The 25,284-nt window shown below is 45.4% G+C and overlaps 1 protein-coding gene and 1 non-coding gene across 4 annotated transcripts in view; one reads left to right on the plus strand and one right to left on the minus strand.

Annotated features, from left to right (window-relative positions):
• The window catches only part of LOC135911143 (uncharacterized), a 147,873-nt gene that overhangs the window by 102,908 nt on the left and 19,681 nt on the right, over positions 1 to 25,284 (plus strand). The window contains exons 1-7 of one of the 3 annotated variants that reach the window (XM_065443309.1): positions 15,552 to 15,570; positions 15,668 to 15,741; positions 16,033 to 16,104; positions 16,618 to 16,736; positions 19,398 to 19,486; positions 20,829 to 20,897; positions 24,809 to 25,041. In XM_065443309.1, coding sequence (XP_065299381.1) covers positions 15,704 to 15,741; positions 16,033 to 16,104; positions 16,618 to 16,736; positions 19,398 to 19,486; positions 20,829 to 20,897; positions 24,809 to 25,041 — 620 coding nt within the window. In that variant the 5' untranslated portion in view covers positions 15,552 to 15,570; positions 15,668 to 15,703. The other 2 variants (XM_065443308.2, XM_065443310.1) reach the window with 2 other exon arrangements.
• On the minus strand, positions 15,224 to 15,296 carry TRNAR-ACG (transfer RNA arginine (anticodon ACG)). The gene has a single exon. It is a non-coding gene; the product is annotated as a tRNA-Arg (tRNA).

Consider the following 25,284-nt stretch of genomic DNA (forward strand, 5'->3'; position numbering starts at 1 on the left):
GCCTAGAAATATCAAAATATATCTAAGGGTTGTCAAAGCCTGCGACCCAAGTGCAGTCGGAGGAAAGCAAAATGACGTGGAAGTAATCGGCAGTGCTGCGTCATGCCGCACGAGAGAAGCCTTCCCACTCACCGCGTTTTAAACCGCGACAGCTAAGGAAGCGTTGATTCCGCCATTCATTGGCAGCCTTTATTTTCAATGTGCATTGAGTGCGCATGGCGCAGCTCCTCGCCCGTTTTGCGGCGCACAGCCCATCGACAGTCGCGCTTTGAAGTAATTAGTGAACTTCATTTTGTGGCAAAAAGTGTGCGAAACGTTATGCACAAGTCGGAGCATTTGAGAACGCCAATAGAGCGCGACAGAAGACATAAACCGTGCTCATAAATTTTGCAAGTGCAAGTTCTTTATTTGGACAAAACAAATACAAGGTTTCCCCGCATGGTAAGGCAAAAGAAGGGCGTAAACATCCTGACTAAGGCCTTTATACCTCGCTGGTGCAGCAGAAGTAGCAGTTTACAAGTGTCAATACTAATAAAACCAAATAGAGATAATAAGATAGAAAACACCGAAACTATTTACAGCAAAATTTTAAACACATTGTAAAATATCAACTCTTTGCAAAATAGCAAGTAAATAAATAAATACACCACTGCAAAAAAAAAATGAGAGCATTCTGTTACTTACATAAGTTATACATTTAGAATATAACATTTATAACATGACTATTGGCATCGAACAATTAAAAACTCCATTAACATTCGTTAAACATGCATGTTGTGATCAGAAAATAGTATGCTTTGCATTGCATATTTAAATTTGTGAATTGCTCTACAATTTATAGCTTCCTCGACAATTTTGGAGCCCGGTGGCGTGCGCTTGGCCAAGGCAGCGGATAATTATAAAGCGCTGTCACCTAAAGTAACTAAAAAAAAAAAAGCTACTCCCTCTTACAAGTTCTCAACTTAGTGTCACCTTTTTCCTCCAGATATTGGAATTCGCTTTACGCTTAAATAGTAATCAGTGTGTACACGTCTTAATATTTAATGCACCGCCTCTTGTATACTAATTATACAGAAAGCTTTACCGTACACTAATGAGTCGCAAAAGCGCCAAGCAGTATACAACTCCTATTTCAGCGGACTGCCTGTAGATGTTGCTTCTAATAAGTTCAGCCTGCGGGCTGAGCGTGTGGCGCCAAGCTTCCACATACAGTCCATTCTATTACGTGCTGCGATAGCGCCAAGAAGCTGAAAAAAGGCAAACCAACCGTTTAGGACGCGCCCGCTAGCGATGCCAGTTATTTGTTGCACATTTGACGCGACTTCTGGATCGCGCACATTATACTTCGCGAGTCGGCTGCGCATGGCGCTTGTCGCGCTGCCTTGGGACTATAGCAGTGCGTCGACAAATAGCGTCGGCGTCGAGTCGACACGAGCGCCGAAACCTATTTCTTCAAGATGTCCGGTGAAACCTGAAATACGTATAGTTTCGCTTTCTCAACTTCCCCATCCTCGCGAGCCCATTGTAGAAAGCTTCGCGCACGATAACCTACGTGCCCCAAGGTGAGAGCACTGTCAATAGGGCACGCAGAAAGTGATCTCGCGCGGAAATAAAGGTCAGCATACCAGACACTTTCATTTCATGAGACGCTGATGACATGCTTCTTGCTTTATAACCAATGTTCGCATCTTATCCTCCGCCTCCTTCCAAACCTAGTTGCATGGTATCGGCACGAATCTTCAGCCACGGAGAGCATCACCCGTGCGGAAAACCGACAGGCCTTTTTGTCCGGCGAAACAGAGCAGGTACTAGGCAGATTACCGCACTGCGGTGCCGCTCACACAGAGAGGTGGTCTTACCTCAAGATTTTTAAACATGGCGTAGTCAGGACGCGTTGTTGAGCAGTTATGTGCTTCCAGAACAGCATCTTGGAAAGGCTAGATAACAATCCCGCACAAAAGCGCATTTTCCTGCGCGTGTGTGCAGCTCTTCTCGGAGACCGTGCTACAATCAAAGGGTGCGTAGATGGGCGCGCCCTAATTGAGTGCGTAGGATTGGCGGAAAACTGACGCTTCGGATTGACATTTTCTTCCCGGAGAGCTATGGCAATTGGAAGATGAGTCTGACGACTAACGTTCCCTCTGTCACAATCGTTTAGTCTCCATTCTATCTACGTGTATGACATTAATCTTACTTTCTTATTATACAAAAACGTGTTGTTGAAACACAGACCCTTCGAACGGCTTATTGGTTCGATGCCCAGCTTGACCAGCACCGCTCAAGTTTATTTGCTCTGTTCCTCAGGAACAGTGGCGCATCATGTTCCGCGAGACCCTCGAGTGCTTGGCCGAAAACGCATGTTTTGAGACGTGCAAACGTACCAGCGCACCGCTCATGTTCTTCCCTGTCGTTCCCAGTGCTGGTGCTGCTTTCACCATATAAGCTATATGTACTAACTTCCAAGCAGAAAGGATGAACATAGTTTCGACCGATGCGTTCACAAGCACCGGTCGCAAATGCACTTTGTGGCAGCGAGACGCTATTACAAGCCTCGAAACACTATTACAAGAACCAGGGTGAATTCATTATTGGTATATCACGCTTCTGTCAACATCGCCAGCTATATTGGCCTCGTTTTGACAGCTTGTCACGCAATTGGATTTCCAGGGGCAGTTGCGGAGATAACGATAACATTTATGTCATGCGCGGCTATCCGCACAGAAGCCCTGATAAAAAAGTGTTATGCGTATTAGCCTTATTATAACTTTGTATAAGGAAATCATAGCGAACAGCGTTAAAGAAGCCTGTGCAATCTATAATGTCGCCAATTTCACCGTTTTACAATTTGTGCGTGTTCAAGAAAACGATCCCTTTCTGTCGTACGAATAAAAAGGCCTAAATATTTACCAGAAGTTACGTTCACAGGTTGCACTTCCGGAATACCGCTTTTTCTTTCTTTCTTTCTTTTCTATTTTACAGTGCGGATGAGATGTAAGACAAAGAGAACGCCAAAACGACACCCCGAAGGCGATGCGAGCTTCAAAATTCTGCAGCAGCTCTCCATGATGTTATGGATTTTGACAGCGTTTTCTCCAGGCTAGTTTGAGGTATTCCTGCACGAATGCGGTTGGAAAGGCAGTGAAATCAGCGATGTAACACGCATCATTTGTTGCGCTGTTTGGCGCGAAACTCAAAATGAGAAGCTTACCGTTGGTTTGTCAACACACACACACACAGACACATACAGACACGCACGCACACACACACATATCATATATATATCATATATATATATATACACATACATACATACATACATACACACACACACACATACATACATACATACATACATACATACATACATACATACATACATACATACATACATACATACATACATACATACATACATACATACATACATACATACATACATACATACATACATACATACATACATACATACATACATACATACATACATACATACATACATACATACAATACACATTACTATTTAGATGTAAAAGAAGTACGGGAAGGTGGGTTACGACAGAGCGGGCTATTCGCTATCCCAGATTCGTTACGAAAGAAAAACTTAAAACATAAGGAAATAAGATTGAAGAAACACGATACCCACACGAACAATCGAACAAAGATTGTCTCGTCTACGGGCACCAGCACCAAATAATTAACCTTTTCCCTCCAACCATATGCATATAGCCGTAATAGTTTAAACAGCTGATTTAGGGTTTACTTTTAGTGACGCTTTATTGAACATTCACCTACTATTCGCTCTGTTAATCAGCGTACCGAGTTATTTCTTAAACGTATTTCTTTTTTTGTGTGTGTGCGTATGTTTAGCGTTCCAAAGCAAACTGTGCGATATGACTCATATGAGTGACCCCGTGGTGGCGAGTTCTGGATTCAATCTGACCACGCGGTCTTTTCCTTTTTTCAATGCTACGCCCACGAGCATTCCTGCAGTCATAGGAATGTGGCTGCAGTCTAGACTTGGATGTCGCGATATCGCGATCAGAACGCCACTGAGCCACCGTGGTGCAGAATATTTCGTGACGCGTCATGTTTATGTGAAGTGTTACGTGTCCTTAACGCGGCCTTTAGTGGTACGGGTGTATGGGGAGTGCAACATTTACCTCAGCGCGACAACATACCTTGATATTGAAAATCTGGGTGCCCCCGGTGCTTGGGGACGTATTCTCGGACGACATCAACTTTCGGCGACACTATATCACTTTCGCGCGAAGTAGTACGTAGACGGCGCGTTTTATGGTTCAGGCGGTTTTGCTCGACCAGCCAGTCAGCGCGCACCGAAAGTGAACGTGCGGTGGTCCGAGGTGCGCACCCCGTGTCCTGTCGCGGCAGCACGCTTCGAGCGCGGACGCGGTAACGAGGCGCGCGTCGGCGCGGCGCACGTGCTCGCCGCGGCACGTGCGGAGCGGGGGGCGCCGTGCTCACCTGTGCCGGCGGCGGCAGCAGCAGGCAGCAGCAGCACACGATCGAGGTGCACAGCACTAGCAGGCCCCGGTGGCCGCACACCGGCATGCTGCTCACGGTGTCCCCGCGCACCGGCGACGGCGGCGACGCTGGGACCACGCTGGCGACGGAGCCATCCGCATTCCTCCGTGGGACTCCACGAGAACTGGCCGACTGCCGCGTTCGGCGCTCCCTCTCCGCCCCTGGCTGCGCGCGTGGCGGCGCTGGCTGCGCCGCGCTCCTCCCATCGCGGGCGGACGACGCGCGTCCCCTCGGCTGTGCCTTCTCGGTGCCGGGCGGGCTGGTTGTTCGGCGATTTTTCTTCAGAAACCCGCGACCGGAACTTACCGCTGGGCCAAATGGTACGAGAAAGGCCCGTAACCAGGAGGAGGTTCCTCACAGGCCCCGGAATTGTCGCTGCCGCGATGTACTGCTGAGCACAACTTACATATCAGCATCAGCCTGTTCTTATGTCCACTGCAGGGCCATAGTGATCTCTGCAGTGATCACTATGATCACTGCAGGGGCCTCTTCTAGTAATCTCCAATCACCCCTGTCTTGCGCTTTCTGACTCCATCTCGCGCCTGCACATTTCCTAATTTCATCACTACACCTAGTTTTCTGCCGTCCTCGACTGCGCTTACCTTCCCTTGGTACCCATTCTGTCGCTCTAATGGTCCCCTCGTTATCTGCCCTACGAATTACATGGCCTGCCAATCTTCATGTTTTTTTTCTTCTTGTTCTTGATGTCAACAAGAAGATCGAACTAGAAACCAGAATTACTTACATGTGAGTCACTATATGCACATGTCAGTATATATGTATTATATGCTTGTACTATCATATTTTCAGCGTTGCGCTTGATTCACACGCGAGAATAGAAGTATCTCGAAATTGCCGCTGTTTTCCCCGCAGCTAGGATCCCTCACGAAAATAATCCCCCGTGTAAGGCCCGGCTATGAGACCACTTAGCACAGCAGTGAGGCGCAGTGCAACACAATCATGCTTGGTGCGTCCAACGCTGCTATATTTCTTGTTAAGTAAATACCGCAACAACGAAAAAACTTCAAGAAAGTAGCTGTAAAGCAGTGATTTGGGCTTGTTGGTAAGACACTGTGAGGCTTATAGCGCGTTAAAAAGACAAGGACGAAAGTGAGACGACGCAACGTGTTAAAAGTGAGACGACGCGACAGTGTGTAAAGGTTTTTTTGCAAACAGCGCATGTATGATGTACGCGAAAAAGTTGTATATATGCATGGGTCCCTTGCTCGACATAAAGATTGTTGCAAGTTAGCGCCTGTGTGTGTCACGTCTCACTTTCATCCTTGTCTTTTTAACGCGCTATAAGCCTCACAAAGGAAGTAGCGCTCGGGTTTCGTCGGGTTTTGTTTCCCTTTAGTCGCGCTCTGTCTCTAATGTCCATGCACAGGCTCGCCTCGGTTTAGTAGCCGTGCAGTTTGGCTGGGCAATTTTGCCAACCGCACAAGTACGTGAACGGCTTGTCAAGTCAGTTTCAGTGGTGCCGCAAAATGGTGAGTCGTGGGTGAAGGGGGAGGACGTAACAAACCAGCGTTGGGCGGAATAAACATGACCATGAATACCATCGATCGTCATAATGTTGTGGCGTAGCTGTCTGTGTATCTTTCTTTAGAAGACGGTCTTTCTTCGCGAGTCACCCCTCGCCCCCCCCCCTTTTTTTTTTGTCTTCTTAACACGAAAGTGTTTTAAGCCGGAGTCCACCATCAACTTCCTGTAACGGATGTGACGTGGGCGCGAACACGGACGGCGCTGCCATTTAGGAGCGGTGAAGCGAAGTACTGCATGGATGGGTGAATGGATGTTATGAGCGTCCCCTTTGGAACGGGGCGGTGGGTTGCGCCACCAAGCTCTTGCTATTTACTGCCTAATGTCCTACCTAAGTTAAGAAAAAAGACACTATGAACTCCCACAACCAAATAATTACACTAACGAGCGCCGACAGTGAGTGCTTAGGCATACTCTCAGCGCAGCGGAGGCTCCAACGCGGTGTAGCCTGGTTGGTGTAGGCGATGTAGGCGTTCTGCTGAGGTGACGACGCAGTTTACGTACATGGTTTCTGTCGCGTCCGATTAGTCTGTGACGCCTCGTCGCCTATGGAGTGCAGCTTAAACATGCATCAGCAGTGCTTACACGCCCGCCTGCGGCTTCATTTGCGGTGGCACCAACTAAGAAAACTGCTGCGCTAAGCGGCGTAGAAAGGAAATGACGTCGATGGGGGAATCTCGCTTTGGTTCGGCGAGAGACACGCCAGCGTGAAGCAGACGCATTCACGCGTTTGCGGCGTACGCTGCGAACTTTGCCACTCGGCAGCAGGAAGCCGCGCGCCAAGCAAGCCTGCAATATGGTCGCCGGCCCGCGAGTCGTGCGCCTTTCGCTGCAGCGGACCGTGAGTTCACGAAACAAACATGCAACAGATTCTGTGAAGACAGATTTCACTTTCGTGTTCTACCATATGCCTATGAAAGAGGGATCAACCTTTTTTTTTTTTTTTCTGTGAGGGGTATGCATAGCTGCCAATTAACCCGATTTGTCCGGGATACTCCCAAATTCTGAACAATATTTCTGATTGTGTGGACATCGCCATAAATTTCCCGCAAAGCTACGCCAACACCACAGAGCAAAAAAAAAAGTGAATAGAAAATAAACGCGTCACGCGCAGCACAACCACATCGTAATCTCCATTACGCGGTAAGTAGCTAGCCGAAGCCGAAGTCAAATTTAAATCCAAGCCATTTGCGCACATGCAGTATATGTCTAACTCAGTTCGCTTAAGATCGAAACATATGACTTGGGAAGGGCGCGTGAGGCAGATCTAATATCCGTTGCAGAATGACCGGTTCTCTTGAGTCAGCTTCGCCACTACAGAGCGGTGTTACGCAGTGATGCATGTCAAGAGTGGAAGAGGGTCATTGTCACGCGACATAAAACGTGTTCCTAATTAAACACGCGTGCACGCGCCGTACTTGGCCACGGCACGAGCACTGAAAGGTCGAATAACTGTACTGATGACCGCCCGGAGCTCTTTCTGACGTTGCTGCGGCCTAAAAGAAAGAGCGAACTTTTTTTGTGTGTGTGACTTAGTCTACTCTCCGCTGTTCAGATAATGTTTCATGTCTGCCTCGTGAATCTCTTGTGTATGTTTGCTTTCTTGACACCCATAATTATCATCATAGTTCGTTAAAATCCAGACGTAAGCCGTTGATTTCTTTGGCCTGGCTGGTTCTGGTCAAATAAAGGTGGGGGGGGGGGGGATTTCCCTGGTGGCGCTCTGGCGGAATGTTGGGAGGTGCCTCGTGGCCTCCTCAAGTCAGTTCGCGTCGGAAGCACCAGAAGATCAAATATTTAGTAATGTACACGTGCATTCATGTAACTGAACGCCAAATAAACCGAAGCAGGAAAATGTCCACGGATCTTCTGTGTGCTCGCAACATCTCTCCGGCGCGGACGAAGTAGCGACTACATCTACGCCGCAATGTAGTTGCCTCTAAATGGACACTAAAGGCAAATAAATATGAAGTCAATGTAGACTGTTAAGATATATTGCAGTGCACGCTTTTTTGCCACGAAACGACATAGTTTCCAGCTAAAGTTATCGCTGAAGCGGCCGCATTCCTCCAGTGCAATTCAAATCGACTGCGATGAGCGAGACAGTGTGACGCATGCAGAAAACGTCATCGGTGTCATATTTCGCCGTTAGTGAGTAAAATGGTTCCAGAGAGTCGGTGCAGCGAATTTTGAGTAAAACGCGAAAGCGCGGCCAGAAGCTGCCGAAACAGTGACGTCGACCGTTAGGGCGTGCCATGACATCGCAAGGACATGGTATTTATTGCTACTTGCAGTTAGCATGACGAACGACCCTGTCTGTGCCAGGAGCTACCAGTCTGTACGTGCAACAAGCTGCACAAATTTATTTATTCCAACTGTGTCGCATTTTACAACAAGTGCGGTATAGTTGCCTGGCTAACACGGTTACCAATAGAGATAGAGGTACTGTGATAGGTTAGGGCCTGCAGCAGTACTAGAACCACGACATAAACGAAACCATCTTTGTTTTTATGGCACTGCAACAGAAGACAAAAAAAATATTCACTGTGCAAACGAGCTGCCAGGCATTATAAAAAGGAAATCTGGTTTATTCATTGTTATTCGGTGGAAAAGAAATAGAAAGAAAGTCGGTATATTTAGCCGTCCTGACTGGGTCAAGTAAGAACGCGAGACATTTGCTCAGAAGTCGGAACTGTCCCGCTAAGTCCAGGACGGTTGGCAACCCTACTCCTACCTCGTTCCGATGATGTCACCCCGCAAGCTGCTTCGCTGAAGACGTACAGTTGCGAGCAAAAGTGTGGAGACCACGGTATCAGCAAAAAATTAAAATATATTCAAGCGCAGCCTCAGGGTATGGTGCTGGTTTAATAGATTGTATTGGTCAAACACGCGCACGTAGGCATGCGCTCTTGATTTCAGCCGGAATTCCCTGTCTGCGAGAAAAAAAAAAAATCTCGGCACCTTTGGTCACCGAACGGAAATACCCTCGGCCCCACGCATCACTCACGTGCGAGGAGCCGGTGTCGGGAAGGCAATTACAGACAAACACATTCCCACATCGCACGATATATCATGCGATGTGTCCCTCACAATATGCCCTTATCCCGATTGAAACGCACCGGCCACGCTTTAACACGCCACATAGGCATGTCAGTCAATAAAAGAAGTGCCACTTAACCCACACCCGAACGCACAAAATCGGGAAGTTTCGCTGCCCTGCGTCGACTCCGGCGACGGACTCTGTCTGGCCAAGCGAGCGCGCCGGGCGGCTACAGCTCATGGGGCCCTTGACTGAGGACTCTACGCACGACCCAAGTCTCTCGGCGACGAGCGCCCCGGTGCGATTTCAATTTTCTCCCTTTCTTTGGGTCACTGCAGTGTATGTGCCACTGGCCCACTGGGCTATGCACCACTCTTCAATATGAGAAAAAAAAGTATCCTTTAAAATTTATCCGGTGTTGAGTGGAATCGAACCCGCGGCATATATATTCAGAAAATGTTGTCCGCTAGATTACGCAGCGTGTCCAGAGGGAAGCACGAGGAAGGAGCCCGCCTGCAGCGCGCGCCTTATACACGACGCGCTTTGGCGGTGGCAATACGGTGTGAGTCGCTGCACTGCTTCTTACGCTGGCATCAGCAGTCATCCTCAAGTGGCTTCCGTGTGACTTTTTTTTTTTTATGAAGCGAAGCATTCTTTGCCTGTTCCTTCGACTTTCCCACTGCTGCTGATAGAGCAGACTCGTGTGCCATGCATTGGGTGCACGTGAAAGAGTACCAGGTGGTGGAAATTAATTCAGAGTCCCCCACTACGGCGTGCCTCATAATCAGTTCGCGGTTTTGGCACGTAAAACTCCAGAATCAATCATTAATCCATCAGGTGACACTACGGAAGCGGTCGCACGTCGAATCAACACTTCTGTGACATCCGCGGTAGCTTGACGGCTATGGCATTGCTCGAGGTCGTCGGTTCAATCCTGACCGTGACAGCCGCATTTCGATGGAAGCGAAATACGAGAACGCTAGTGTGCACTTAGATTTAGGCGCACGTTAAAGAATACCAAGGCGTCAAAATTAATCCGGAGTCCGCCACTATATGGCGTGCCTCATAATCCGATCGCGGTTTCGCACAACAATTTCAATTTAGTTGCAGTAAAATAAAAGTTAAACATTTGTTCAATTAAAGCTTATCACTTCTGGCACGATGCGATGTGCCATGTGAGGGAATGATAATGATCGACCCTCTCAGAGATTATGAAAAGTGGCGCACAACAACGCCTCAAGCAAACACGTCTCCCTTTGTGTTCTGTGCACTACGCAGACAAACAGCAGTGGTGCGCCCAATGTAACGTTTAACGTCAACTCACCACTCTCGTGTTAGCCGTGAACATAGTCAATCAAAGCAAACAGCATAGAAAGCTTCTCTTGTATCAATTCCCACAGTGCGTGGAATCCGCTTTTTTTTTGTTTTGTTTTTTTTTTTGCGCTTACCAACGCGCGACGCTGTGCTAACACGGGAGAGACACAGATAGAAGTGGTTCTTGAGGGGAAAATGAAAGGTTGCCGCCATTTGCTGCAGCCCTTAGGGGAGCACGGCTCAGCGCCAAGAGAGACACAGCGGGAGATAGTGACGTTGGAATACTGTGAGGGTGAGAGTGACGGAAGGCTACGAGGACCAGCTACGTCAAGACAGAGGAGGAAGTGGTGGCCGACCTTGACGTTACGGTTACATTAGTTGCACACATGCCATGAATGACATCGCCGTTGAATCGGTGAGTACCCGGACCGTCAGCTAAATTTAGAAGGCTCGACAAATAGGACTCGACAGTGTATCAAGCGGCCCCAAACCAGAGAGGGTGTTACTCACGAACGGGGAGTGTATTCCTTCCCTTCTTCCTGCCGCGGCCCGGCACTATAGAACACAGCGGGGAAATGGTACCAGTGGTGTCTCCCCACGTCGAAGCCGTTTAAACCCTCTTCGCGGGCCAGTTCTCTATAGGAGCTAGATGGCCCTTCTGGTGTCGTGCCACACATGGCCTGAGGCAAATGCGAAACTATTGCCCCTTCTACACTGCTACTGTGCGATCAGCTGTCTGAAATGCGAGTGGGTGATCGCTAAAGCACTGTACTCCATTTATGCTACAAAATGTAGAACGGTACAGGCAAGACTTGTGAAGTAGTTCGCTGCAGAAAGAGTGACTGCAGTTTAAGGAATGGAATGAATCTGTGTGGCCCAGTTCATGGACTGCTGCCATGAAAGTAATGCCTGTGCTTGCCCTTTGCGATGTATGGCTTTTCTCGAGGATAAAAAAATTACTCATCCACCAGCGTTGTATCGTTAGCCTCAAACAAAAAACTTCCACCGCGGAGCGCCGCAAGAGTGAGTACCGCTAGCTAAACAGTGACAAAGTTGAATGGCACCGCTTCATAGCATGGTAAGTTTCTCGCTCGTTATTTATACACATCTACCCCAACTCACACGCAAACTCACGCCCACCATATCAACAACGTATCAAGAATAAGTGAATGGGCGAATACTTGAATGAATGTGCCGAAGCATGATTGACGGCGACTACAGCGACACCACGGGAATGTTCGAAGCTGAACTGTTCGTGACGGTTCAGAGTAAACGACTCACTTTGCTACAAGCTATTGCAAAGTACAGAACACCTACGTTGCAAGCCCAGTGCGCAGCAAGAACAAATCTGTCGCAACTAAGCACACCCGTGAGCGATTAGGCAGAAAATAAACGCTCAGATAATGACCGCATGATGAACTTTTCTGAGTCACAAACATAACAGCATGCTGCTTAAAAGTTTTTGCCAAATAAATAACGAAGAGTGAAACACACTGATCCTAATTTAATTCATAAGCAGAAAGTTTGAACAGCTTGGAATAGATTTCTAGCGCAGTCTTTAGTACAGGCACCATATACGCTGCTCGTGCCGTCTCGACAGGGTGCATGAGCTCCGAAAGCGCTTACATGTCCTTTGAAGCTGCGGCCAAAGCCTTGTGTCGTCCAATCAGTCACCGTCTACGATTTCCGCCAAAACAAGAGCTCTGTTGAGCGACAGCGACGTCGTACAGAGCTATTGTAAATGCGGAAGCAGCTGAGGTCAACGCTACTAGATACTTCGTTGGCTGAGGTAGCTGAGGCAAGCAATGGATGCGTCACCACGTGATCAAATATGGCGGCGCGCACGTGAGGGCCGTAGCATCGAATCAGCGGGTCGCGCCGCTCTTCTCGCTCTGGTTTCTGCGGATTGCCGTTTCTCCCAGCGGCAGCTTGGAACGATAGCGGTGTCATTGCGAATTACTGCGATTCTAACGTGTTCGGTTAGATCAGATCACTCAAGGTCAGCAGGCTACCGCTGCGCTGTATTCGGCTTCAAAAATAACTTTCTGAAGTGGATGTGAAGTGCATCCTCAGTCACTGCCACTCTGGCGACTCCGCCGCTCCAGTTGCAGACAAGCGTCCCCTTTGGATTGCCAGCATAAACAGAAAATACTTGATGTCTACCGCTCCGTCGAGTGTATGTTCAGAATATTTTGTTCCCAGTGAGCGCACGGCGACGAACTCGACACCCATCATCAAACTGGGATATGAACGAAAGGGACGTATTCGAATCGGTCAACTGATGTGGCACACTGCGTCGCACCCGGAGACACCTCTGACTGTTGTCACCTGAGTGACACCTTAATAGAGTCCACGGCTAGACATACAGTAATAAGTTGCACGAGTGGTACTTATCGACAATGTTCAGACTTGACTCGCCTCCTGAGGAAATGGAATCCAACCATCGTGACTGCTTCATTTTTATGTTGTGTATACCTTTGGCAACGCCTCTTTGTGCCGATTGCCATGGGAGCGTCGATGCACTACCCTATGCTCTTCCCGCGTTTCGCGTGCTTTGTTTAAAAATTTAAGAATCTAAAAAAGCGGACCCTGTTCATAAAAGCGCCCAATATAAGGGCCCAATATGAGGGCCCAATATACATGCAGCGCATAATCGCTGGAGGTTGGCTTTGTTTAAATAACAGAAAACGAAATGAATAATATGACAATTTTATGCTCAACCCGCTGCACCTTATTCCAGGCTGCTAGAATATAATAAAATTATTTTTAAGTTCTGGAAGTGACCAACACGTGGTATAACTGAGGGTATGCATCTGTTGCCAGCGCTTTCGACAAAGCGACCTGTGCCGAAACGTTGGCTCCAGATGCCTTGTTCGACCACTGTTTATCAAATCTCCATCTTTCTTGCTTGAACGCGTTGGTCCATCGGATACTTTGAATAAATTGAAACAGAATAAGGAAAGAAATGAATTAACCGCTGCAAGGATTATTTGATCACTGCGGCCGTTAGACGGTCCGCAGCCTTCTGAACGTTTTACGGCTCGATAGGCCATGGTGTAGTGATAGCATTGAAGCGGGTCACCACAGGCATGGCCGCAGAAGATATGGACAATTCACGCAATCGTAAAAAATCGTTCTCAAGAAATTGCAGATAATTTTTCACCCTCATCCTATCAGATTGCGACTGGACGCACGGGCGCGTCCTCAACCTCTGCTTTCTGTCATGTAAGCTGTTCCAATTGCTCCAGGCCCGCATAGCAGTGTGCTTGGCGCGCGTTGTGGACGTGGTTGCATTAGGAGGTGACACATAGCAAACGGTGCCTGCTAGAGAGAGAGAAAGAGAAAGAGAAGGATGGAAGGGCAAGGAGAGTAAGATAGAGAATGAAGAAGACATGAGTTTAGATACCACATGCACTAAACGAAGTGCAGTGTATTTACCGGCACTCATGTCTGTCAGCTTCATGATCGTGTGGCTTTCTGGGCTGATGAGCTGTGAGGAGGGTATCTAAGAACTTTGCTTGTAATAACTATAAAAGGTCGATTGTACTACAGTCTACTCAAGGCACGACAGTATCCATCTCGTTGTTTGTGGGAACAGTGGCACAGGAGATTATCAATGGTCTCTTCGCACCTGCACTTAATTAGCACATATGGGTGAGTCAGCTATCCCAATGCGATACGTATAGTACTAGTTTATGAAGGATACTCTTAAACTCACAGCAGTGATTGGGGCGTGCACGTCGTGAAACATTTCATGGCAAGTGCAATTGCAGTGATGGAACAATGGCCGAATGTTGTTGTCCTAAGTGGCCGTGGCACATACCACAGTGGGGGATTGGCCAAGAATCGTGCCGGCAGGCTAGTGTTCCGTGCATCTTCATCTTCTGTGCACGATCATTATCAATGGCTCATGCTTCCGTAAGCATGCATGCTCGCGTAAGCAAGAGTGAGTGAGTGAGTGAGTGAGTGAGTGAGTGAGTGAGTGAGTGAGTGAGTGAGTGAGTGAGTGAGTGAGTGAGTGAGTGAGTGAGTGAGTGAGTGAGTGAGTGAGTGAGTGAGTGAGTGAGTGAGTGAGTGAGTGAGTGAGTGAGTGAGTGAAACAACTTTATTTTGTCCACTGTAGGCGTAAGTAAACTCCACGCCACCTGGCTAGGCCCACTCGGGGACCATCAGGTGGAACCTGACGGCCCTGTCGCGAGCCCTCTGGACTGCGCGTAAGCAAGAAAAAAAAAATGCAATGGCTTACGGGGCGTAAGGCAGAGGCTACAAGCACTCGGCAAAGTGAAGCGAACAGTGCTTAAATTATTTCTAATCACGCATACAACATACAGAACAGCATGTAGAAAAACTGTCATCATCAAGGACACCCCCGTAAGCAAGCAAAAAAAAAAAATACAATGAATCACAGCCCCATAAAGTTCATGGCTACTCTGCATGATTTAGCTGCGATGACGCTACTCCTGTTGTCGTATGTGATTTCAATGTGGATGTGTCGGTACCGAAAAGCGAGCGGTTTACGCGTTCCGTGTTGTAAACATATCCCTTGCAATGCCACACCGATCCAGCCCAACCGACCACCCAGCGACGTACGTGCATCAATTTAACGTAATCAAAGAATGTGATTGCAGTTGCGAATGAAATAATGACCACCGGTCGAGACAGTTAACGAGTTCGCACCTTCGTTCAAAATTATGTGTGAACTCCGTGTCGTGTGCTAAACAGCTGCGCTGGTCAACCACCTTCGCAGACTATCAAGCTCACTGTAAATAAATAAAAAAAAAAAAACGAGCCTGCCAGGATTCGAACCTGGAATCTTCTGATCCGTAGTCAGACGCGTTATCCGTTGCGCCACAGGCCCAGACGTTCACGTAGGCTCTTAAAGTCAATTATATTAATTTTGACTCAATTACCTAGTATGAGTATGTTGTTGTCGTGGTTTCAAGGAATAAAAGCAGTGAATTAAATTACGCTGCACGCTCTATCATTTTGTTGCAAAATCAAACTGTTTCGGATGGCAGCCCTTTTCTCGACAACGCTAGCATGAACAGGAGAATGGGCACGGTACGGATCAGCGGGATCAGCTTGAACCAGCTATCAGTTCTCTAGCTTCTATCATGCAACATGTCGACATGGTGGGCATACGTATCATTTGTCTAGGAAGAAAAAATGGCGCAATTTTCTAGTGCCTTAATTTTGATATGAGCGTGTACAAATATAACTGCGTTTCAGGTATCGGACCCTATTGACACCTAATGCGTTCATTTGATGGAACATTCCACCAACAAGCGTAGCAACGCAAATGGGTGAGCTGCTATTGCTAATGCTTTGGAGCGAGAGTAATCGAAAGACTAGATCACTGGACTAGATGTTGATCGCATGAATTGTATGCTGGTGTAAATGGGACCTATTTGCATCCCAAACTCACCAGACCTGCGGCTATTCTACTCTGCTAATTCATTGTTCGCATGTTTACTTCGCTGACCTCTGATGTCCGCTTTCGTAACCATGTATTTTACTAAACATTGCCTCGCGTTCCAACGCGTCGGTTCGTCTAGACCGCTGCCGTTCTGAGTTTGTGTCTTTCAACATTTTAGCGACTACTCGTCGTTCCTGTGGAACCAGCTGGTATCCGGGGCGCCTGTCGTGCTCGGTCTTGATGCCTACAGGTGAGAGCGGCCTCCTTGCAGAGGTTCGGCATTCTGTTTATTGCATCCAACTTAGATCTTTACTTAGATCTTTCTTCGTTGGTATTTGTTGCAAGCACTTTAGCATTTGATTGTTTTATTATTTCAAGGTACTCTTAAGTACTAACGAATTATGTTAGTCGCAATGACCATTCACAGAAGAACACAGTTGTGGTTGTGTAGCGACCGAGGTGCAGTTTGACTAAGAAAAGGGGCGTGTTAGCAGATTTGTAAATAGTATTGCAAGTGAATTCAACACTTCAGTTTGAACACTACTGTGTTATAGCCACTAACGATGCATGACACTTGGGAGTGCTTATGAAATAGGTAAAAATTATATTCGAAATGGTAACTTAAAAAAATTAACTTCCGAACCTTTGAATAAGCGTTTATGCTTGGGTCTGTTGTAACAGTGTACTATATTTGTGCTAACCGCATTGTTTGCAGTATTTCACACAATTTTAACAATTGCCATTACACTTGCTTTATTCTCAGGCCACCCACTGTCAGGATTAGAGACCAGGTGTTGAATGCTGCTTTTCGGACGGCATTAGAGAAGCGCACAGAGCAGTCTGTTCTTTCATCGTTGGCTGGTACCGTGCAATCTTCCACTGGTATGTATGCACTCCTTAGGTGTTTGGCTTGTATTTCTTGGCAGGTTGGAGGATCATTACTAGGTCTATAGTATAAAAAGTAATGAACTAATAACCAAAAGACAATAAATAGCATTGACGGGCCGTTGCATTCTCATGTTGTAATTCTTTGAGTTCTAGGCATGTTCATTTGCAGCATTTCGTCATCATGATTTAACTTCTTTGTATTTATGCCCCAAGGCATCCAGTTTGGCACCACCTGGTTTGAAGTTATTAGGGACCTGTATTGGTTTCTGGAGTTTTATTTTGTCATTTTCTGTTTAGCCAATTGCTCAGTATCTTCATTTTACACATTTAGCCAACTTGTGTGCTTCATATTAACCTTCAGAGTGTCTGTAACTTTAGGAAATGCATCATTTCAGGGTATCACTGTTTTCACACTTCTAATTGCTATTGCACACAATCGCTTCTTGTATAACCTACAAATACGTTAACTAAACACTTTTTGTTTATGACGCAAGATGAGTGTGAGAATTTTTGTCGTGGTACAAAACTCCATAAATTTTAAGAACTAGCTCTTTCTGTCAACACGGTCTTTCCACATTGACCAGTGCAGTCAACCACAAAAGTTTTCAGACTGTGGAATCTGAGAAAACATTGAACGTCTTAGCAGTTTGTGACCAGAGCCAGTAAAACTGCACAGCACTATGTTGTTTACATGCTATACTAGTATTGGCTAGAAGTTACCCGCTGTTGTTGCTTAGTGGCTGTGGTGTAGGGCTGCTAAGCACAAGGTTTCGGGATCAGATCCTGGCCACGATAGCTCATTTCGATGGGGGCAAAACGCGAAAACACCCGTGTACTTAGATTTAGATACACGTTAAAGAACCCCAGGAGGTCCATATTTCCAGGGTAGTCTACTACGGCATGCCTCATATACAGATTGTGGTTTTGGCATGTGATACCCCATAATTTAATTTATTTTTTTGGCTGGAAATTTGAATACTAATTTGTGTTTTTAGGCTGCATAGATATTCAGCTTTTTCTCAGACCTCGCGGTTCATAAACTTTTAGGCCTGACTGTACATGTCGCCACACTATGGGCCTGGCACTCTAGAGTTTAGAACGCAGCTTGCTGCGACATGGTGGTGAGCAACAAAATGACACTGGTGGTACATGTCGCAGCTCTCCGCATTGAGTTATGCTTTCATATAGCTGTACACCCGATCAACCTTTCTTTGTTTGTATGGTCAGGCTAGACTTCTTACTTTATTTTGATGTTTGTTGCTGGAAAAGGCATCTTACAGTAAGCTTCGTCTCATCTCATCGAGAGTGCTCCCTGTGCTTTGCTTAACCATGTCAAAAGCTGGAGCAAAAATGGTGCCAAGTCTATAAAACCACAGACATTGGTATTTATTTTTATTTTAGAACTGCCGCACACAGGAATTTGCAGGACCTTAGGGAATATTTTATGGTGACGTGGCACAGATACATTATAAAGGAAAGCTTATAGAGTGCCAGAAACTGCTACGGAACACATTTCTGAGAGGACGAAGGAAACAGAATTGACTGCACGTGGTACAGACAGCCAGTTACAGAGCAAAGTTAGGGGAATGTCGACAAAAAGTGGTGTTAAAGTTCTTCTGTCACATTACATGTTGCTGTGAAACAAATTAATGACAAACAAACAAAACATTTGGAGCTACATTGTTCTCTCACTATGAGCAACATTGCTTGGCCTGAATGTAAAAGTTAGGGAGACACAATCAATTCACCGATGACCATTGCGAGTAAATGTGCAATTTGCCGCATAAGCATGTTTGTGTCCACCAGTCCAATGACGGCCAGCGTCGGCAAGCATCAGAACCAGTCGGACTCGGTCACAGTGGTGACACTATAGCAGCTTCTTTATTGTTTGATTAGTTTGATTAGTTGATTAAATCATTCTTCAGGCACCACGGTTCTGAGTTGATGTTCATTGAATGAATACACACACATTGCAACAGTCTGTCGTTGCAGCTTGACATCATGTAACTTGAGTGGCACATACTTGAAAGCAGTAGTGCCGCAAAACTGCGTCTACGACTTCTTGTGCGCAATGTATGCATTTGGCATACCACTTTGGTTCTCTTTAGATGAAAGGCATGCTACAAAGCCTCCCATGCAAGGCATTCTCCAAAAGGTCCACCACAGCTTAGATTAGCAGATATATTGTGGCTCTTTGCACTCATTAGCAAGGCTTTGTGTTTTGTAGTACTGCCCAAAACTGGTAAGTGCAGCTTGGAAGGTGCTGTTGACGGACGTGTCCACAGAACTGCCTGGGCAATGCTTCACGCTCATTGGTTACACATTGGCAAAGTGCATACTGCAAGTGCACAATGGAAAGCAGACAAGTATAGTGATGCTTTGTAACAAGGCTGCATACTGTGTCATGTTGCTGTCATGTCATGTGCCATCAACACCTCAGTAGATAACGAGCAGCACATCTCTGACTGGAGTCATGTGAATTGTTATTTTTCTGGCTTATTAACTGCTACCTACTGCTATAATATCAAATTGTTTTACATTATTCATTATTTACTGTGCCCTCGCAGGATAAAATATAGCTTGAGCATTCTTACTCATAGTATATACAGTGAGAAATATCCATGTTCGAAAATATTAGCTCCAATTTGCTTTCAGAAAGCGATGGCGTTGTCATCATACTGGATCAAGTGCCAGGCTGCGCATCATCCCCATTGCGCCCTAATGTCATCCAGGTGCCCTGCAAGGTGCAGTTGTTTAATCCATATTGCCGCCATTTGAAAAAATTACGCTGTTCAAGTGACAGCGGTAGACAGCTTTAAGAACAAACTCTGTTGAGCCAAATTCATTGAGAAGGTGAACTATCCTAGAACACATGAATAATTCTTACATTTCCAACATACTTCTACACGTAAAAAGTGTGATCAGATAAATTTTCATCCATTTACTTGCATTAATATTTCGTTTTTTTTTTAATTTAGTTATCGCGTACTTTATTATACTTATATTTGATTCTAGTTTTGTTTATTAGCTCATGTAAATTTTGTGTAAAGAACACGTAAAGAAATGTCACTTGGCTTTGAGGGTTTTTGAGGGTAACGTTTGCAAGGTTCTATAAGTTCGTCTTAAAAGGGTGTCAACTGTATTTTTGTTACTTTTAAGCTCATTTGCACTAATTTAACACACTTGTGGAATTCTTAATTTATCTTTGCAACTTTTTTGCTCTGTGAAAACTTAGTTACATGCGGGGGCATAGCCATGAGGAGTGTTGTTTCCTGCTTTGCACTTTCTGAAATCCTTTAATTCTTATAACATCCTGCTACAAAAGAGAAACAGCTGTGGAGCAGGCTGATAGTGCCTCCCTTAAAGGCCAACTGCAACACAATTTTGTGCCATTGAAATAGCATTGCCATTGAAAAAGTTATAGAGCAGCCTCTGTGCAATATACTATGTTTCAAATATGAGTAGATGCATTACGATAAGGTACAAAAATTGGCATTTTTAATACTGAAACCAAAAAGAAGATAAATGGATCCAATATCAGCCACCAGAAGTGACACACTATCTAGGACATTCAGAACCGGTGCGACTCCTCAGCACCAACTCTGAAATTACACAGTGCCTGAGGCTGCCTGCAGAACAATGAAAAATACCAAAGATGACATTCTGGGATTTACGTCATATCTGCTAGCCACGAGGCTGTGGTGTATCCGGATGGAGCTTCCCCCCAGGCGAAAGATTTTTGGCTATGGCACTGCCACAAGGCACACATGTTATCTGATTAAGTGATATTTAAAGATAGCTTATCAGAAATGTAGACAATTACCAGCCCTGCTGCTATGCCTAGATTGTTTCAGAAGTATAAATGACTCATTTATAGCCAACTTACCCAAAACGAAATTTTGTTGTAGTAGGCCTTAATGAAGTCCTGGCTATGCTACCCATCTTAATGCTTCCATATTAACAGCCGAAGAGTGTTTAGCACTTTTCTTGCTATTCGGTGTGCAGGAATTGTCAAAATCCTTCATATTATTGGTCTTTAGGTTTTTGTCTGCTACTACATGCGAATGCATTTAAACACATTTTCAGTTCGACAAGGTTACCCCGGGAAGTGGCACCACTAGTACAAGCAAGGAAGAATGGTTGTCTAAGTTGACGGTGAGGATGAACTTTGTGTTTGCTAGATTGAAGTGACCGATTGAGATGTTTGGAGTTGCTAACATAAATAGTGCCTCAATGAAAAATAATTCCTAAAGTGTCAGCGATGCACCAACAAACATTGAAGAACTTCAAAATAATTTAGATAAGCATAGTCTGTTGCTGCTTTTCGTCTTCATTTGTCCATCATGTAATGTCTTAATGAGTAGTGAAAACTGTTGAAAAACTCGAGCGAATTCTGCGTTCATGTCTGGAGTGTTTCTTGGGCACTGTTTAGTGATGATGATGTTTAGTCCTCATTGAAATTTGTGAGCGATTGAGAGGGCAGGGATTTTGCCCCATGATTACATTAGAAAATCAGCCTTAAGCATGTATTGCCATTCCTCATGCACTTGCTAACCCTCGGCCTAAGAAGGTGCATGGCACTCCTAATGTTATGCAGTAAGTAGTGTCAGCTGTGCATGAGGTCGCTGGCGCGTTCATGCTCAGATTTTTTTGCAGAGGATGGCGTTACAGGTTGAACACAGTCTAGTGCCTTACTTCTGGGCCATTATTTGCCTGCTTGGTCCAGAATAAATAGGAAGCATGCATTGTCTATGGTGACACAAGGCAAAATATTTATAAATATGTTTTTAAAGACTATACAGACTTTTTGAAAGATCACCTGTGGCACATAGAATAACTGTAGTCCTTTAGCTGAATTGCAGATGTAACCTGCACATGTAATTGAAATATATATGATCAAAGAAGTAACAATAGTAATTTAGTAATTGCCTTTTATAAAAGGGTACCTGAAACAGTTTTTGTCGTATGCCTAGACACAGAGGTTATCTCTCAAGGAATGCTTTCTCACAAGAATTTCGTGTCAGTGTGCTATAATAACACAGGTGTGAGTGGTTAAACATTACCCTGCTCTCAAGCTGCTGCGTTACCGCTAAACTTTTTGATTGTGCGGCCATTGCTACGTCTCCCCTCCGTCAAGCATTGATGCAAGCGTTGTCTTCTTTCAGTTGATTTGAACTGAGTGCATTCCCACGTCTCTTTCCTGTGCAACCTTTATTGTTAAGCCTGGGCTACATGAAGCAAGATTTAAGGGCGAACTGCGCACGGCGGATGCAGACACAGTCATACTACGCACAATGTTTGCTGGCTTTTTCTTTTTTTAAAGCTACATGAATCGAAAAGAGACGGATGCCACCGCGGACATTTGCTTGTTGCAAGCATATATGCGATGTACAAACTACAAAGCAGCTGTTTTCGGTATTCTTTCAGTTTGATAATAACCTTATAACATCAAAATATCGAATACATATATTTACGATTGTCTCTACATTATGCTCATAAGACTTCTTTGTAGCCATCGATAGAAAAAGAAATGCTGCCGCTAACTTGTGAATGTGGTGAAATGGACTATTCATAATGTTTTTACTACTCTAGGACGGTAAAAACAAAGAAACAAAAAAGTTACGGAGACAAAAAAGGTATGTCCATCGGGAACGAAACCCACACTTCCTGCATGGGAGCTGGCGACAGTACCAAAGTCTAACTCAAAAGGGTGGCTCTCTGACGGGCATTTTGGCATGTTGTAGAGCTTGTTCAGTTTCTTTAGCAATTCTTTTTTTACAGGTCTCGGCTTGTTAGGATAATTTTCTGCTGTTGTTCTTGGCAAGCTGCATGCGGCTTTTACCCTTACGTCCGCTCTCATTCTGTATTCTGTGGAAAGAGAGAAATAAAGATCATGTCCCGAAACGATATATAAAACTTGGCTCTCTGACAGTTGTGGAACCTGCAGTTACTGCTGAAAGCACCTTTTCAAAACTATGGGTGACTCTGTTGACCAAGGAGATTGGCACTGATGTTGACGTGCAGCGCTCGTGTCATCAGCGTGTAGTCACTGCAGATTACTCCTTGCACACACCTGCAGTGCAAAACCAGCATAATACAGTGCTGGTGCCATTCATGTTCCTCCCGCCAAAGAAGACGTCACTGCCCCTATTTTCATGTGGGAAACCCTCCGCGTTCCATTGGCTGCCCCATTGCTAAAGCTGCACCAGACAGTCTGCATTCTTGAATGGATGAAATGTCTAGATTTATTGCATTTGTCTAGTTATTTTTCTTCATCATCATCAGCCCATATTTATGTCCATTCAAGGACAAAGGCCTCTCCCAGCGATCTCCAATTACCTCCTGTCTTGCGCCAGCTGATTCCAACTTGCATCTGCAAATTTTCTAATTTCATCAGCCCACCTAGTTTTCTGCCCTCCTCGACTGCACTTCCCTTCCCTTGGCATCCATTGTGTAACTGTTCTGCCCTACACATTACGGGGCCTACCCAGCTCCATTTTAATGGGATAGCATTAAGGGCCCCATGTCACAGAAAATCCGGTGTCGGCACCGGCGTTTGCAGCAGAGAAAATCATCCCAAACCATGTGTATTCTATACAGCAAGTTGTTCTTCTATCACTGAAGTTGCTCATACCTTGTCTTAAGCTCTTTATGACGTTATTTCTCGGAATTTTGAGAATGGCAGCCCACAAACAAATGCCATGAAACAAAACACTAATAGCGCATGCCTTTTATTTTAAATCTTCTTAGACTGAAATATCAAAAGTTCGAAACAATAAAAAAAAAATCGGCCCGCACAATAGGCCACATTACTACCAGAAAGCTTGCCTTCATTCATAGATTTTGCCACCAGCATTTCCTGGTAAACATTATGATTGCGTATAAGCTGCAGTTGCCCGGAAGCGTGAGAAGCAGTCAGGGATCTTTGGATGCTATCGGGCGTTCCACTCTTACAGCTTAAGCATCCTCCAAGTTTTTTTTCTCTTAATGTCACCTAGAATACCGGCTATCCCCATTTGCTCTCTGATCCACACCAACCTCTTCCAGTCTCTTAACGTTACACCTAACATTTTTTGTTCCATTGCTTTTTGCGTGGTCCTTCACATGTTCTCAAGCTTCTTTGTTAATCTCCAATATTTAAAATACCTTACAGGCCCCTGGACAGGGCATTGAGTAAGGGGGGTAACAAAAGTGCAAAGTATCTCAACAGAGTACGAACGTACGGCTCAAATTTGCAATTAACCCAAGGAAACGGAGGAATCGATGATAACGTGGTATGACAGCAATATAAGTTAGGGCAGGAAAGAGGATAACACGAAGAAAAAAAAATATTGGTTGGCGTGATACACATGGCAAAACTGCACACAAGAACTATAAAGTATACAAAATACAATGATGACAGTAAAAAAAAAGAAAAAAATCAAACCACAACCGAAGATAGATGGCCAAATATGAAAATTCTAGGTGCAGAAACAGTTGGCATTGTTTGAAATGCACACAAAGGCACATATGCACATATGTGCATATGCATATGCACATATGTTAGCACCGGTATGCAATTATAATGCAATGATTGTACACCTTCCTTTTCAACAACGATGGTAAGCTCCCAGTCAGGAGTGCATTATATTCACTAGCCACAATTAGTAAAGTGCAATGTAAACTAAGCAATTAAAACTTGTTAGTGATTTTTGTTAATTAGTTAATTAACTACTTAAATATCTCCTGGAACTCAAGTCTATGTCTGAGTAATCCTGCTCAATGACTAGAAGTATGCTGTCTGCCACAGGCAATCTTTTACAAGTTTGCATAGCTTAAAAAAAAGAACAAACACCCTGTATGTAGAATTCATGAAAACAGAACTGTGGTGCTATCTCCCACCGCAATGGCAAGACAAGACATGTGTATGTCGCAAGAACCCCAGGTGGTCAAAATTAGCCCAGAGCTCTCCACTGAGGTGTCTCTCATTTCACCTGTGATGCTTTGGGACATCAAGCCGAATCAATCAATCAATCAATCAAAGATAGTGTGCCACAGTGATTACAGCTCTCACTCTGTGCACACAGACCTTTGAGGATGCCTGGGACTATGCATCGTTGGAGTGTGGGCTGGGCTTCAGCCTGGCTGTCATTGTCGACTTGGCAGCCCGTGTCAAGGGGCCCTCTTGTGACCTGACTGTGACTGCAGTCACCCCACTGCTGCCATTGCGCCTGGTGCCACTGTTCCCGATTCCAGTGCTGAGGAGCGGCGTCCAGGATACACTGTCCTCGCCGCATGCTGCAGCACTACCTGACTTTGGGTACTGTCACCTTTGATTTTGAGGCCTGCATTTGTACACACCAAGGTTAAAGCTAAGCATTGTGACCATGAAAGAATATAACCATGTTGAAAATGCACTATATACAGTACAACCCCGGCGCCAACATTTGTGATTGAGAACTCAAAAGATTACCCAACACATTTATGCTTCTTTACCTGTTAATTCACTTCTGGAAAGCACAGTCTTTTGACACCAGCATTCAGTATATTTCTACACTGCAAT

The sequence above is a fragment of the Dermacentor albipictus genome, chromosome 9 (genome assembly GCF_038994185.2).
Source record: "Dermacentor albipictus isolate Rhodes 1998 colony chromosome 9, USDA_Dalb.pri_finalv2, whole genome shotgun sequence".
Lineage (NCBI taxonomy): Eukaryota > Metazoa > Arthropoda > Arachnida > Ixodida > Ixodidae > Dermacentor > Dermacentor albipictus.